This window comes from Hipposideros armiger, unplaced genomic scaffold, assembly GCF_001890085.2.
Source record: "Hipposideros armiger isolate ML-2016 unplaced genomic scaffold, ASM189008v1 scaffold_135, whole genome shotgun sequence".
Classification (NCBI taxonomy): Eukaryota; Metazoa; Chordata; class Mammalia; order Chiroptera; family Hipposideridae; genus Hipposideros; species Hipposideros armiger.
Window position 1 is genome coordinate 2,628,658 of NW_017731485.1, and position 16,047 is coordinate 2,644,704.

General features: G+C 55.0%; 1 protein-coding gene across 2 annotated transcripts in view; it reads right to left on the bottom strand.

Moving 5' to 3' along the window:
• Positions 1–126: 126 nt before the first annotated feature.
• The window catches only part of SDR42E2 (short chain dehydrogenase/reductase family 42E, member 2), an 18,905-nt gene continuing 2,984 nt past the window's right edge, over positions 127–16,047 (bottom strand). Inside the window, exons 3-13 of one of the 2 annotated variants that reach the window (XM_019649928.1) lie at positions 15,458–16,047; positions 14,926–15,021; positions 13,618–13,675; positions 12,713–12,831; positions 12,041–12,116; positions 8,173–8,255; positions 6,530–6,667; positions 5,955–6,020; positions 4,092–4,155; positions 2,791–2,864; positions 127–474 (exon numbers count right to left, since the gene is read on the bottom strand). In XM_019649928.1, coding sequence (XP_019505473.1) covers positions 235–474; positions 2,791–2,864; positions 4,092–4,155; positions 5,955–6,020; positions 6,530–6,667; positions 8,173–8,255; positions 12,041–12,116; positions 12,713–12,831; positions 13,618–13,675; positions 14,926–15,021; positions 15,458–16,047 — 1,604 coding nt within the window. In that variant the 3' untranslated portion in view covers positions 127–234. The remainder of the gene's footprint in view (positions 475–2,790; positions 2,865–4,091; positions 4,156–5,954; positions 6,021–6,529; positions 6,668–8,172; positions 8,256–12,040; positions 12,117–12,712; positions 12,832–13,617; positions 13,676–14,925; positions 15,022–15,457) is intronic. The other variant, XM_019649927.1, reaches the window with a different exon arrangement.

Genomic DNA, 16,047 nt, shown 5'->3' on the forward strand with positions numbered 1-16,047 from the left:
GGCCAGAGAGAGGACCAAGACCAGCGGGCGGGGCGAGGGCGTGGCCATGGCTGGGGGTGGGACAAGGGAGAGTGTAAACCCAAAGAGTGTAAACCCAAAGGGCGGGATAAGACTCAGGGGCGGGTCCAGGGCCAGGGCGGGACTCAGGGGGTGGGTTCAAGCCTGGGGGCGGGGCGGGGGCGGGTCCAAGGCAGGAGGATGAGGTAGGGACAGTGACTGTCCTGCGGCGAACGTTCAGAAGACCGACGGCTGCAGGTTTAGGAAGTGCAGGGCGAGGGCAAGTAGGCCGAGGAGCAACAGCAGCCCGAGCAGCAGCCGCAGGAGCGTGCGCGCAGTGGAGCCGTGAGGCCTCCAGGTCGTGGACTGCACGTAATGTTCCACCGCGTCGGCGAAGCTGAACTTGTCCGGCTTGTAGCCAAGCTGGGCGCGGGCCTTGGCGATCTGGAAGGTGTGTGTCACGGTCATGCTGTGCACCTGCGGGGAGAGGAGAGGCAGCCGAGGGGGTGGGACTAGTGGGGGTGGGAAGCAACCTCACACGGCAGTTTAAAAGCACCCGCGCCCTGGGTCTTGCTCCTGCGATGCCCTCGTCAGGGAGGACCTTTTTGTCTTGCATCTTATTATCTGCCTCTCGACTCCCCTGCTGAACTCAGTCCCCAAAAGCAAAGGCCCCACCTCTGCACTCCGCTTCCCTGGCCTGGCACGGAGCTGTGACACAGGAGGCCCTTGATACATTCTTGGGGATTCTCCTCGTGGCCTGAGTGCTGCTCTCCAGAAAAATGCCCCCAGGAAACCCTCTTGGCTTCTTGTCCCCCATCCCCAGGGCACAGCCTTCAGCCCTCAGTGATTAAGCCTCACCAGGAGAGGGATTCAATTATGCAGAAGCGAATATTCTCCAGGGTTTCAGCTGTGTTTCCCTGCTGTCGATGGCCTGGAGCCCACAGGCTTCAGGGTAATAATGCAGCTATCAGTTCCAGAAGCCCCATCTCCTCTTTGCACGTTTGAAAACTGAAGATCCGAAACATGAAGTGATTTGCCCAGGTTAACAAGGGAGCCAGATTCTAGCTCATGCTCTTCCATGCTGGGCGGGGCCTGGGAGGATGCCCTCCCACATGACTCATTTCTTCCTCAGCCAGACCCTGGGAAGGGGTCCACTACTGCTTGATTCTCCCACGGCCCAGAAACAGCCCCCTGGGTTAAGCCCTTGGTCTTAGATGCTTATGGGAGGAGAGAGGCCAGTTCTTGTCCTTTTTTGCCCCAGCTAGTAAGTTCAGGGCGTTGGTATTCCTGTGAACTGGATAAGCAGAGTCCTGGAACACAATTCTCAGAGCTCAGGCTTTGATGTCACCTCCTCTGGGAAGCCTCCCTAACCTCCCCGAGTACAGCCCTGTTCCTGGTGGGATGGGGACCCGGCTCCCCTCCTGGTTACTGGGCTGTCTCACCGCTTGGACTGTGAGCTCCTTAGGGTCCCTAGGACTTAGGCTCCCTAGGCATAGGGTCCCATGCCTCCACTGCTCAGCACAGTGTCTGGCACGCAGTAGGTGCTCAGTACATGGTGAACAGAAGGCTTTCAAGTCAAACTGGACAGCTGGTTGGTGTGTCGAAGACCCACCAGCAGAGGGCACCCGAGCCCCATTGCCCAGAAACTTCTCCAGCCGAAGAGGCATCCTTTGCCCCTGGGCTGACTGAACAAGGAAGAGGGAGGGGAGCCTGGTCCCTGTCCCACCCCAATTCAGCAGCACCTTGGCAGCCACTTGACATGGGTGTGGCTCCTGACTCATTTCACAAGCTACTGACTGGTTAATCCTGAAATCATTTCGGTCTGGGGTCTGGTCTGCGTTCAAATCTCAGCCCGACTGCTTCAGTGAGGATCACGGGCAGGTGATTTCAACCCTGCCTCATTTCCTCCCCTGCGCATGGAGATGGTAACACTGTAGACAGCTCAGAGGGAAAGAGATGACTCAATGTGATGAAGTACAGTGCCTGGCACGTGGTCACCACTCAGCAGGTGGTTGCTACTCTGCTAGCCTCTGCTAGCCTGGATGGTTCCAAGGAAATGCACAGGGAACTGCTTCTTTCTGTGGCCCAGTCTCCATTCCCAGAGTTGGACAGCACTGACCTTGGACAAGTCACTAACTTTTCTAGTGCTCCATTTCTCATCAGAAAATGAGATCGTAATGGTTTTGCCCTTCCTAACTTCCCAAGGCAGCAGAGAAAGTCAAATGAGAGAGTGGGCTGCAAGGATTTTGCAAATAACACTAAACACCAGTAAAGTTTACAATCTGCAGTAAAACATCCTCTCTTATAAAATGTATATGCAAATAGAAAACTGCATCATCGTTACCTGAGAACAGTATTCTGTACAGAATAGGCACTTAATCTATACTTATTGTTCAGTAAGCACGGACGGTGAACCTAGAACCAGGCTGGGTGTGTGTTGAGTTGACAGGGTTGGTGGGAGTGATGGCATTTAAAAAAGCAAATGTCATGGAACCTGCTTTTTGGAGCCTCCAATCTGGCTGATGAATGAAATGACAGTGATGGGAGATGGGCTTGGAACTATCGCATTTTGGACCAAGAGAGCACAGCCTAAGCAAAAGCCTTGAGATCCAATGAGTATAAAGAAGCTAGCACTAGATCTGGGCCACATGGAAGGTTCTGAGACCTCAGACAAGCATCCAGTTATGGCGTCAAGGGGGTGAGGGGTGGTGGCAGTGGGGTGTGGAGAAGGGGCAGGAAGGCAAGTGTGGGGGTACCAGGGTGCGAGGCCCCCCTCAGCAGCAGCCCACTTACCTCACTGCGGGTAAGCAGCGGTGGGACGCAGCAGATGGGCCTCAGGGCCAGGTGGAGGTACTCCATCACCGTGGCTGTGGGAGAGAGGCGCCAATGACCAGAGTGCCCGCTCTATGCAATCTCCAGGGAGGCCCTCGGGGACACATCGTGGGGGCCATTCTGCTTTGCTAGGGGGAGTCTTTACTTGGCTGTGAAATGTCACTGTCAGTTGTTATTGCTATTAAAGGACGGACCGAGCAGATTCAGAGTTACCACTATAGTAATGTCCGCCTCACTTCTATTCCAACATGCTCTCCTGAGCAGGAGGGAGAGAAGCTGGGACAGCGGCTCTCCACCTGCGCTGCCCACTGGACCGCTTTAAAAAGTGCCCATGTTCCTCTGTCCCCTTGCCTCCCACTGATGCTGATGTCACTGGTCTGGGGTGTGGCCGAGGCACTTTTATATTTTTAAAGCTCCCAGGGGCTTTAATGTGCAGCCAGGGCTAAGAACCTCTGAGTTATAGTCAGCTGCCTGGAACTAGGAATTTATACACAGTCCCCTAAAACTGCCAGAACACCGGGCTGGTCTTTTCTCAGTTGGGGTCCAGGAGTGATGCCGTACGTGAAAAGTCAGCTCATATGTATGCCCTCGGGGACAGGTTTGCAACCCCTGCTTTAAATGGCCAGCATCCCACTGCATTTAAAATACAACAGATCCAGCCCAGGTTTTCCAGGAGCACAGCTATTTGAGACTTGAGGGCCACCTGTCCCCTGGGCTGATGTCTGCTCTGCATTCCAGCTGGAGGGAGGCCACCAGAGGGATGCCAGTAGAGAATGACCTTCAAGGTGAGAAGGAGAACCTACGGTCAAAATGGGGCAGCCACACATCCATGTTCAAGGTGACTTTGGAGGGCTCCCCTTCCTCCTGATCGGCAATATCTTCCAGCACAGGCCACAGGGCTGTGCAGTCAGCCATGCACTCTCCTGCTTCTCGCTGTGGGCGGGTCACTAAACTCTCAGAGCCTCAGTTGCCTCATATTTACAGTGGGACCCATCACACCCACCTTGCAAGTGGGATAGGGTTTAAACAGGGCCAGGACTAGGGTGAGGCTCAGAGTGAGGCATCTAGGGTGCAAGATTGAAGGAGGCACTTGCTTTTGGACCAGGGAAGTGCAGGTCAGGCTTAGAGTACTTGGCCGCTGAGAGTGAGGGTCTCTTTAAATTTTGTGCCCTCCACCTAGTCCTGGCCCTGGGTTTGCAATGAGGTAATGCATGTACACCTGGCACATGGAGGGTTTTTAATGCACACGCTCCTTTCCTTACCTGTCAGGTAAACCCAGGAAGTAGGCACCTGGATCCAGGGTTGGCTGTACCCCAGCTTCTCAAACTGTAAGGAAACATGGTCTGAGGTGAGAACGGGGGCTGGAGTGGAAAGGCCATGGGTTCCCTTTACCTGGAGCCCACAGAGGTACCTCCTGGTCCCTTGCACGCCCGCCCAAAAGGGAGACCCCACAGCCAGCCCCAAGCCTGTGCCAATCTCAAAGTGAAATCCACCTTGACCTGGAAAACTCAATGGGAACTGAATGAATGAGGTGGGGTTTTAATCTCATCATTTAGTTTTTATTTACATCTGCCCACACCCAGAGACACTCCAAGGCCCTCATGTAGAATCTGATTTTTCTAGAATTGACATTAAAGAAAAAAAATAGCCTATGTGTGGAGGGTGGTAGGAGATGCTTGAAGAACCAGGCTGGCACAGGATGAATTGAGGCTTTCACTTGTATAAAAAGTCTCCAGGTCAAAACGACAGACAAGTGATGAGTGCTGACAAGAAAATGGAAAAACTGGAACCTCTTACTCTGCTGCTAGGAATGTCAAATGTGCAGCCACTTTGGAAAACAGTCTGCCAGGTCCTCAAAAGGTTAAACACAGAATGACCATATGGCCCAGTGTTTCCATGCCCATATACTGGGGATGCCAAAAAAATGCATTCAAGTGGACACTTTGGTCAGCGTTGCTCAAGCAGTAGTTTGCCATCATCAGAAGTGTCTGGACACGGATGGGAACCACTTTGAGCACCTCTTGTAATTGCAGACGTCAAACGTGACTTGTATTCATCTTTTGTTATTGGTATATATTGAGTGTTACAATTTTAATACAGTTTTCTTTCCTTAAAATGTGTATACATTTTTTTGGCACCCTCTGCATATCCTTGGGTTTATGCCCAAGGGAAATGAAAACGTGTCCACATAAAAACTTACACACGAATGTTCACAGCAGCATTATTCATAATAGGCCCAAAGTGGAAACACCCCAAATTCTGTTAACTGATAAACGGGTAAACAAAATATGGCATATCCACAGACTGGAGTATTATTTGACAATACAAAAGAATGAAGTACTGATATGAGAGACACGTGCTACAACATGGAGGAACCTTGAAAACATGATGCTAAATGAAAGCAGCCCAACACAAAATGTCATACATTGTGTGGTTCCATTTACGTAATGTGTCCAGAATGGGCAAATCTACAGAAACAGAAAGTAGATCGGTGGAGGCCTGGGGCTGGTGGTGGGGTAGGGGTAAACAGAAGTGACTGCTAAAGGGTACAGTTTGGGGGGGTTCTTCTGTTTGGTAATGGTCACACAACTGTGAACACGCTCAAATAGGTGAACTGTTTGGTGTATGAATTATAGCTCAATAAAGCCATTAAAAGGTGCCCTGTGAGGGCCCGGGTGCCTGAGGACAATCCTCCAGCACAGGGTCTCCGCTGCCCCTTCCAGGCGGGCCAGGCCCCGAGGAGGAGTCGGCGGTGGGCCCCTGGGGGAGGCCAGGGTTCTCGGAGGGGCTGCCCTGAGGAGGCCCAGGGCCAACGCCTCCTCTTACTCTGAGAGCCTCACCACACAGTATGGCGGTCACAAGCAAAATTCCACAGGGCCGGCAGTCAACAAAAACCGGGAAGCTGGCTGGGAGGGGCTGTAGCAAACTGGGGGAGCACATGGTGCCCCCAAAAGGGCAGCCACGACTCTGCTCCAGCTAGTTCCAATGTTAGCCAGTGGACACGGTTTCCAGAGCTGGTTCTGAATCTGGAATCTTGTTGTTTGAAAGTAGGAAAGGATGACAGGAAGAGAAGAGGTGAGGATCCCCCAATTCTCACTGCAGGGTGGGGAGATCTGGGCACCTACCAGCGGGGCCATCCACTCAAAGAGGTTGACGCTTTCCCCATCATTGATATAGTACGCCTGCCCGCTCTGAGGGGGACACAAGGGGAGGGGGGCAGTCAGGCACCCACCTACCACCTGACCCCACCTTTCAGAGGGCTCCCAGCAGCTGCCCCAACCCCCAGTTCTCCTGAACAGCCACAGATGAGTCATGGCCTCAGCCATGTCCCCATAGGGACAGACCTGGGCAATTCCCTCTGAGTTCTGGAACTGACTAGCTGTGTGACCCCGATGGATCACTTAACCTCTCTGTACCTCGGTTTCTTCATCTGAGAAACAGGAGGATAGTAATGGGATCTCCCTCTCGGGCTGTTGTTGTGAAGATTAAAGCAACAACAGTGTATGTAAAATGCTTAGCATTTGGTGACCGTTACTCTGGGATCAACACCACCTCCCTCCCAGGTGGAGCTAATGACCGCTCTGTAAAGACACCCGGGCCCCACCCCAGCCTCCCTGGGCCAACAGTGCCGCCAGCCATCTTGAACTGGGGAGAAATGTGTGTGAGCCAGGAATCCCCTAGGGCATTGCAGGGAACTCACAGCCACGTAGCCCTTGGCGACGGTGAGGGCCTCGGCTGCCAGCACATGCGCCTGCACCAGATTGTGCACGTGGACCCAGTTCATCCGCGTCCCGCGGTCCCCAAATCGGAACATGAACAGCCTCTTTTTGATGTGGCTCTGGGGGAAGGAGGAGGGTGGTAAACACACACGCTAGCCTGGAGTGGCTTCCAATGCCGCGTCTACGCTGCCGGTTCCCAGGTTTCTAGCTCAGGCCAGACCCCTGGGCCCTGGCCCCAGGTCCCGGCCGCCTTCCTGACATCGCCCTTGGCTGTCCAGTGGTCAGCACAGACTTGTCAGGTCCTGGGGGACTCGCGCTCCCCTCCCAGCTCGGCTGACGGCACTCGGGCTCAGGCGAAGCCCTGGAGCCACGTCTGCTGTCTCGTCTCTCACCCCACCCCCAGCTGGCTCATCTGTTACAATCTGTCCAGAGCTGACCACATCTCACTGCCCGGACTGCTGCCGTCTTCTCTCACCTGGATCCTGAAATAGCCTCCTAACGGGTCCCCTGCTGCTACCCTCAGCCGCTGCTGCTCTCCAAACGCCAGGGTGGCCCTAAGTCAGAGCACGTGTCTCCCCTGCTCAGAACCTTCTGGGGATGCCCATCCCGCCAGGCTGAAAGCCCCAGTCCTGACAATGGCCCCAGCTTCTTTCTGACGACGAACCCCCGTCGCTCGCCAGGCTCCAGCCACACAGCCTCCTCCCTGGAACGTGCTGGCAGGTCCCCACTTCAGCTGTGAACTGGCTGTCCCCTCTGCCTGGAAGGCTCTTCCTCCTCATCCCTGTGTGATGCACCGTCACCCCCTTCAAGCTGCTGCTCAAACGTCCTGGCTCAGCGAGGCTCCCCTGACTGCCAGCGCTCCCAGGTCCTCGCCCTCCAACGCCTTTCCTTTTCAACTCCATCGTCCCCGGCCCCTCAGACAGCCCCTCTCATTCATCATGTTTATTATCGCTCTCCTCCTGTGAGAATATAGGCCTCACAGGGACAGTAGTCGTTATCTGTTGTTTGCAGAGCTGTCCCCAAACCTAGAACAGTCATCTTTCTCATTTGCATGGTTGTGCCCAAGCTGTCATCTCTCTTTGGGCCACCTTCTCTCTACCACCCTGTTTCCTTGGTTAGCTCTGTCTTCCCTTTCCACATAGCACAGGCACCACTTCCTCCAGGAAGCCCTCCTGGACCTTCCCTGCCAGGCTCTCGGGGCTATGCTCTTATTCTCTCCTTCTCTCGTCTATACGGCCCCGAGATGCCACACGGAATCTGTGCCTATGGCCCCTGTTTCCCTGACCAGGCTGTGGGAAATGTGACGACAGGGCCTAGAGTCTCTGTAACTATATTCCTGACACCTGGCTTGCTCTGGAGAGGTTTTCTATATGCAGACCCTTATGCTGGTGGCCTGAGACGAGCCATCCAGACCTCAGGAAGCCCACGTCTGAATGGTGGCAATAGGCTCCCTTCTGCCTCTTTGGGGACACGCCTCCCCACCCCTGCCCAGGCCTGGCTGGCACATGCTGAGAGCTCTGTTCCTGATGGGCCCAATGGGGCAGGGACATCTCCCAGAACCGAGGGCCCAGGCACAGGACACTGCCCAAGACTGATGCAGTGACCGTGGGTGGGGATAACATACCGCCACGCGGGGCAGGTGCCTCTGCTCTTCAGGCCCATAGATTCCTGGGGGCCGGAGCACACACGTCCGCAGAGTGCCTCCTCCTAGGACATGGGGGGGGGGCGGTGTCAGGGGAGGGGTGCATCAGGGGAGGGACAGAATGGCTGTCCACATCTCCTGGTCCTTACCTGGACAGATTAGCAGAGAAGACAGGCCCTTGGGGTCTCCTCATTCAATGATTCTCTCAATCAGTTAGTCATTCAACAAACACCATTCAGAGGTTCCCCCCCTCCCTCCACTCCCTGCACTGGGCCTTGGGACGGACGCTGTGGAGAATCCAAGGATGACCCAGAAATGGTCCCTGCCCTCGCGATGCTCACAGGCCAGTAACAGAGGTAAGACCTAGACGCAGCTCCGTGCACAGCCCTTGACAGACGAGCTGTCCTTCAACTCCCCTGAGAGCCCTACTGCACCCACTTACAGATGCACACAGACCCTCACCCCCTCGTGCGAACAGCTGTAGTGCTCTCTCTCCTTTTCCTGATCATCAGTTAGATAAGGACTACGATGGCTCTCACAGAGGTCCTACTACGTGCCTGGCACTCAGGTAAGCCACGACTCTTTTCCCGTCAAGGTAACGCTACAATGTGGGAGCTGTTATTACCCCTGTTTTATGCAGACGAGAACCCAGGCTCAGAGAAGGGATGTGATTAGCCTAAGGGTGCACAGCTCAGGGCAGTGTTGCTGAGACGGGGGCCCAAGGCCCAGGCTCTTCCCACTGACACCCTAGCCTCTGGGTGACACTAACAGGTAGACCGTCTGCCAGCTCTCTCAGCCTTGGTCTCCTCACCTGGAAAATGGGTGTTTGTAGGTGGCGGTAGCAGCTACACTTTCCAGACAATCAATGAAGAAAGAACAAGACCAGAGCCGTCAGAACAACAGCCAAGGGGTCTGTCCCCTAACTCTCACTGCTCTGTGCCAGCAGGGTCCCCCAGACCAAGACAGAGCTTTGGCCAGGGCTTCCCAAATTCTCTGCCAGGGGACCCCTACGTGCAGAAGTCTCCCCTGGGGACGTCTGGGGGTATAGCCTGAAGGGCTGCCACAAACATATTGCTTTCAAGTCTTAAGAGAGCCTACAACATTTTCAGTTTACTTCCATAATCCATTTGTGTTTAAGATTAAAAAAAATACTTATTAGTAAATTATTTGACTGCCAATCCCAACTCTTTAACTGAGATGGAGCCTCCTAAGAGATGCTCTACATGGGGAATCCCAAGCAGCTGCACCCCCAGTTTGGGAAGCCCAGTGTAGGTCATCCTCTGGGACCAGCAGCCCACCTTCCTTTGGGGTAACTGTCAGTCTAGATGCGTCACTCTCCCCTGAGGTGGTGGCCATGGGACCCAAGCTGGGGCAATGACATGTTTTCACTCAGGAATGTGACTCCAGCATCACTGGCACCAGGACCTAAAATCCTAGGAGTGGGTTCACCCAAGAGACTGATCACCAGCCCCTGCCACCCAGGTCCCTGGAGCTGCCTCAACCCTGTCCTTCCTAAGCCCCGGTGGTCATTTTTCTGGAAATATATTTTCCATAAGCCGTCCCATATCCTTCCAGCATAAGTCCCCGTCTCCCCATAAATTAGCCAGGGCTGGTGTCTCCAGGTCATCGCCAAACACCCTGACTGCTCCCCCACCTCCAACAACCTCACTTGACAATCAGTCCCAGGATAGTGGATTTAGTGGTGGCCCCGAAAAGGTATGTCCACATCCTGGGACCTAGAAAAAAGTCTTTGCACGTGTAACTATGAATCTCAAAATGAAAGCATCCTGGATTGTATGGGTGGGCCCTAAGTCCAATGTCAAGTGTCCTTGTAAGAGACTCACAGAGAAGAGACAGATGGAGAAGAAAAGGCCTCGTGAAGGCGGAAGCAGAGACTGGCGAGATGGCCACACACAGAGCTGGAAGGATCCCCCTAGAGCCACCAGAGGGAGCACAGCCCAGCTGACACTTGGATTTCAGGCATTTGTCTGTGAACTGCAAGAGCTGTGGGACAAGAAATATCAGTTGTTTCAAGCCACCAAGTTTGTGGTCATTTGTCCTGGTGGCCCCAGGGCACATACAGCCAGAGACAGGAGGCTGTAGCCGTGTTCACACTGAGCTGGGGTCTGTCTGCATGTCTCAGGGCTCTGCCTCTGGGACCGGGGTCCCCCACACTGGGCTAGAGGCAGAGTTGCAGGCACCGGCTTGGGTAGTAGGGACTGGAAAGCACCCAGGGTGACTGTGGTTGGACTCCTGGAAGGCAGGTATCAGGTGAGTTTTTCTGTAAACAGCTTGCAGCTACTTTTAAAGTCTGAGTCACCTGGGCACGGAAGGGGGGAGGTCGGGTTGCAGCGACATTGGCCGGTGGGGCATTGGGCAGCCACGTCACGGAGGGGCCGGGCCCAGGGTATCCATGACTCTCCTGACCACAGAAAGCTGGGGATGCTCATATAAATAATTCTCGGCCAGAGGATTAGGTGTCCGGCTTGTAGGCTGCTGGTCCAGCGGGGAGGCCCCAGGGAGAGGATTCAGCTGCCCAAGGTCAAACCTCTGGGAAAACACAGCTGGACGTTCCCAGCGGGATCAGGGCTCGAGGCCTCCAGACAGGCCCAGGGTGATGGGGTGAGGTGGGGAGGGTCTTAGGAGAAAAAGCTGACGCTCACAGACCTGCTCGGCGGTGGTTACAGTGCAGCATGATGGCTAGGCCCCAGGCTCTGATGTTAGACGCCCCCAGGTAGCGGTGGGGGGGTTCAAATCTCACATCTGCCACCTAATAGCTGTGTGACCTTGGGCTAAGTCAGTTAACCTTTCAGCCTCAGTGTTCTTCTCTGTAAATTATTTTTTTGGGGGGTGGGGCAGATAATAGTTTCAAGCACCCGTCACTCTCCAAATCCACTTGGCTCCTGAGTTTGGCTAGTGAGGAAAGCCAAGTTTTCCGATTCTTTGTACGTTCTGAATTTCGGAAGGCAAAGGTAGCAAGGGCTTTACCTGAATCTACTTGGCTCCCGAGTTTGGAAAGCAAGAGAGGCCTCAGGTTTTTACCTCATATGGATGCTGTGAAGAGGTATTAAGACTTTCGCCTATAAAATTAGCATGTAAGATAGGGGCTGGCACGCAGGGAGCTCTTGAGAAATGCAGACTGCCCATGTTCAGTTTGCTTTTTTTTTAACAGTGCCCATTTTTATTTTTATTCTCATATGAGCTCTTAAGGCAGAGTCCACTCCCATCCACATTTCTTTATAGATGAGGACTGAGGCACAGAGAGGGTGAGTGCACTGCCCGAGACCACACAGCTAAGAGGTGCTGGAGCCGTCTGAGCCAGCTAGTGGGTGCTCAGCCACTGTGCCGTACTGCCACCTGTCCCTGTTGTGTCATGACTTGTCTGTCACCAGAAGCAGCATGCAGTGAGGCTCAGGCCGGTTTTTCTGGGAGTTACTGGGGGTTAGGCTTTTGGGCCCCTCACTTGCACGGCCCTTCTAAACTGCTGAACGTCACTCCATGTTCATCACTGTGTACTCTTTTATTGACAGGGGGTCCTTAAAACCAGGCCACTCCTGAGTGGCAGGAAAAGGATCCACTCTGACCGGGTCTCTTCCCCACCAGACCGTGAGCAACATGAGGGCAGAGGCAGGGCCTGACTTTTCTGGGCTGTCTCCCTGCTGGGGGCAGGCACATGGCAGGTGCTCAGCATCTGCCAAATGACAGATGACCAAGGCCCTGGGGAAGTGTCCTCTGGAAGGAAGGCGGGTCTCAGGAACATGTCAGCTGAAAGCTAGACTCACGCATGCCTTTCGGGGGAGGCAGCGGCAGGCACACACATTTGCCTTGAGCAGGGCCACATGATACTCACCTGGGAGAGGCGTTCCGTTGGCCGTGAGGATCAACTGGTCAGCGATGGCTTTGGTTCGGGAGTAGTCGTCCATGTGCTGTGAGAGGACAGGGAGAACAGAGCCACCAGAGGGGTCAGTGACACTGCTGGCAAGGCCCGCCAAGCCCGGCCTGGCCCCAGGCCACACAGGAAGAGCCAAGCCCTGAGCCCCACTATTGCTCCTGTCCCTCTGGGTGAGAGTCCCAGGGGCAGTTCAGGGCACAAACGCGGAGTTCACAGCAGTAACCTGATCAGGGCTCCTTGACCCAGGGAGGCCCTGCCAGCTCCAAACGCCTGCTCTGGGGCGCTGACACTGGATGTGTCGGATGAATTCTTCATGCAACCCTTGAGGGTTCACATGACATTTTTGCCCACACCACCTCATTTCCTGATCGTCACAACCTCAGGGGTGTGTCACCATGCCCAGAAGAAGAAAGAGAGACTCAGAGTAAAGTGACTCGCTCAGGGTCACAAAGGTAGAAAGGGGTCTGGCTGGCTGATGGCCAGGTCCATCTGATTGCAAAGTCCCCGCTGGCATGACTGACTAAAATTGGGGACCCCTTCCTCCTGGGACTCACCCTGAGTTGTGAATTGACACTGGCCCCACTCATTTCTTCCCACTGGCCCTGCCCACCTCTCCTGGAAGCCAGGTACCTTCTCCAGTGGGAAATATGGTACAGAGTCCTCATCGCCCTGTTCTATGGCCTTCCCTCCGAAAGCGACATTGACGGTGCTGGTGTAGACAAGTCTTGGAACCCTCCGGCGGACACAAACTGCAGCGACAGGTGCACAAAGTCACACACACACACACACACACACACACACACACACACACACANAAACTGCAGCGACAGGTGCACAAAGTCACACACACACACACACACACACACACACACACACACACACACACATACACACACACACACGGCCCACGTGAGCAGGGAGTTGGCTGAGGAGGTGCCCATAGGGACCTCCTCGGGCAAATCCACTGATCTGTACCCAGATTCCAACACACATCCTGGCCCCTGGAGCCCTCCCAGGACGCACAGCTTCTCAGGAAGAAAGGGCCTCTTTCCCTTAAATTGCGATGTGGGTCAAGTCGCCAGGCCAGCTCACTCCTTCTCAGGGTGGCTGTGGCCCCTGAGCTGCCTTGCCAGGGACACGTCAGAAGAAAGTCTCACTCGATAGGGACGCGGAGAAAACACACTCTAGAGTCAGTGAGAGACATGAGATGCAGGACAGGCCCAGAGAGCCCAGATGGGGGTTTCTACTGTGGTGCTTTGGTGACTCTCCTTAACTCCCAACCCTTAAGCCCAAAGGGCTAACGCCACTCGCCAGGTCCCAGACATGCTGAGGCCACGCTGACCTGCCCCACGCAGGAGCCTGGGAAGGTCCGTAGGACAGGAAGGATGTGCTGCCCACAGGGCCCTCTGAGGGGTGGGCAGGGAGAGGGAGGGAGGGCCCCGCCTCTGTCCCCCAGAGGTGGGCCTGTGGCAGGATGGGGAGAAGCAGAGAAGCAGGAAACACACAGCAGGCCACACTGCACACCGAGCGCCTACCATCGATCACTAGTTTGGTGCCGCCAACATTTATAGACTCAATCTGCTTTTTTTGCAGCTAAAAGACAAGACGGAGGCGGGAAAGTCACGGAGCTGCCTCCTGCCTTGTCACTGAGGCCGTGAGGGCGGGGGCTGCAGAATGTCCAACTCAGAGACAAGGTTCCCAAGAGGCCCATGGACAGTTTGGGGACCCCGGGCTCAGGGCCCAGCTCAGCCACCGTTTCCCTGGGCCACCAGGGGAGGCACTGCCCCCTATCTGGCCCTCCGCTCCGGCATCTGTAGTGAGTGCAGATCCCCTTGGGTGGTTGGCAGGATGAAATAAGCCCCATGGGAAGACCTGGCACAGGGCTTGGCACAGGAAAGGGACTCCCAATGTGTCGGATTGTCTCCTTGCTCTGAAAGCCTGTTTCCTCACCTGCACGTAAACACTGGGGCTGGCGTGTGAAAAGTAAAACCAGCTGGTCTGCAGCGAGAGCTGCCTGTTCACCAGCCTTCCACCTCGTGTCATCCTTCCAAACACACGAGGAGGTGGCTCTACGCTGACTTCTAAACTGCATTTATTCTTGTCGCGGTTATTTTTGTTTAATAGGTAAAACAGCCACAAGTTTACATAAAACTCATTCAAACAGTAAAAAAGAGAACACGGAGAAAAGGAAGTTTCCATCCCTCTTCCGATTCCGTCTCCCTTTGTCCTCCCCAGAGGCAACCACTGCTCCCAGCCTTGGAAGTTCCTGGGGATAATCTATGCTTACTCATGTCAGCACATATGCGTGAGTGGGTATGTACATATTTACCCTAGCTTTTTAAAAAAACAAACAAGAGGACATCAAACCCTGTTTCTGCCCCTTGGAAACCTCTGGATCAGCACATGTTGAGTTACCTCATTCTCCTAAATGGCTGCACAGAATGTCAATCACAGTTTATATAAACAGTGAGGATATAATCATATAAACAGTACCCAATTGATGGGCATTTAGGTTGTCTCCCGTTCTGTTATTGAAAACAGTGCTGCAAATGTCCAAGGAAGTGAATTTCTAAGTCAGAGGGGATGAGGATGTTTTGATAGGGACCACTGCACTGCTCTCTGAGGAGGCTGTAAGGAAGGTGCTACTAACATCCTCACTTTACAGTTGAAGAGAGCGGGGCTCAGAGAGGTTGAGTCCACTTGCTCTAGGTCACACAGCCAGCAAGTGGTCCCAGGCTGGGTGTGGCCCCAACCCTCCCTGGACTAGGGGAAGAGCAATAATGAATGTCCAGGCATGAGCCCAGACCTAAGCCCGCTGTAACTCCAGGGCCTGATGGGCGCACCTTCTCGGCTCCGGACATTCCGTAGGAGGCCACGTGGAAGACACAGTCCACCCCTTCAAAGGCGCGGAGCAGGGCTTCTTCATCTCGGACGTCAGCCTGGGATGGAGAAGGAAGAGACAGGTGAGGAGGTCTGGGCCCTTGCCCCGTCCCGGAGCTGGCCCCATGACCCCACCCAGCGCCAGGAAGACTGTGGGGTAGGATTAGTGACTCCACAGGGTGTCATCATAGTCACCAGCCCCATTTGTCAAGCTAAGGCACAGGGGCCATGCTCAGGATGTCCCTCTCTCCTCAAGTCCCCGTGAGACCTTTGGAGAGCAGAGATTTTAGTGTCCCCTTTCTATGGCTGCTGACATGGGGCTCGGAGATGTGCAGCCTTGTGGCTGCCCAGCTGCAAGTTCCGGGACTAGAGCAGGAGCATAAACAGCCTGTGCAACTCAACACTACGCTACCGATTTCACATCAGATACTGTCCCCCAACCTCCACCAGCAGCCTGTGCTCCCTACCAGTCCCCCGAGACCCTCATCACTGCACCTGGATGAACTCGGTCCCTGGCAACAGCTCCCACTGGGGTCTTCGGAGGTCAAGCAGGATGACAGAAGTGCCACTCTTGGCCAGGCTGGAACCCAGGCTAAAGCCCAGGTAGCCTCCTCCTCCGGTCACCAGAACCTTCTGCCTAGGGGCCTGAACAGGTGCGGGTTGAGTTGTCTTCTGTGGTGCTGGTGGTGGAGCTGTCATTGGCTCACTGGGTTTGGGTCCAGTCCCAGGCCCTGCCCCTGGCCCAGGCAATGGCACAGCTCCTGGCCCGGGTACTGACCCAGCTCGTGGCCCAGGCCCCACGCCTGGTCCAGGTACTGAAGCAACAGCAGGCATCGGCCCAGGTCTGGACACAGTACCAGGCCCTGGTCCAGGTTCTAGAGCTACACCTGGCCCCGGAACAGCACCAGGCCCTGGCCCCGGCCCAGCTACAGCACCAGGCCCCAGCTTAGGTCCAGCCACAGCACCAGGCCCAGGCTTAGGTCCAGCGACAGCACCAGGCCCTGGTCCAGGTCCCGAAGCAGCACCAGGCCCAGCTCCCACAGTGCCAGGCCCCGGCTTAGGTCCTGAAGCAGCACCAGGCCCAG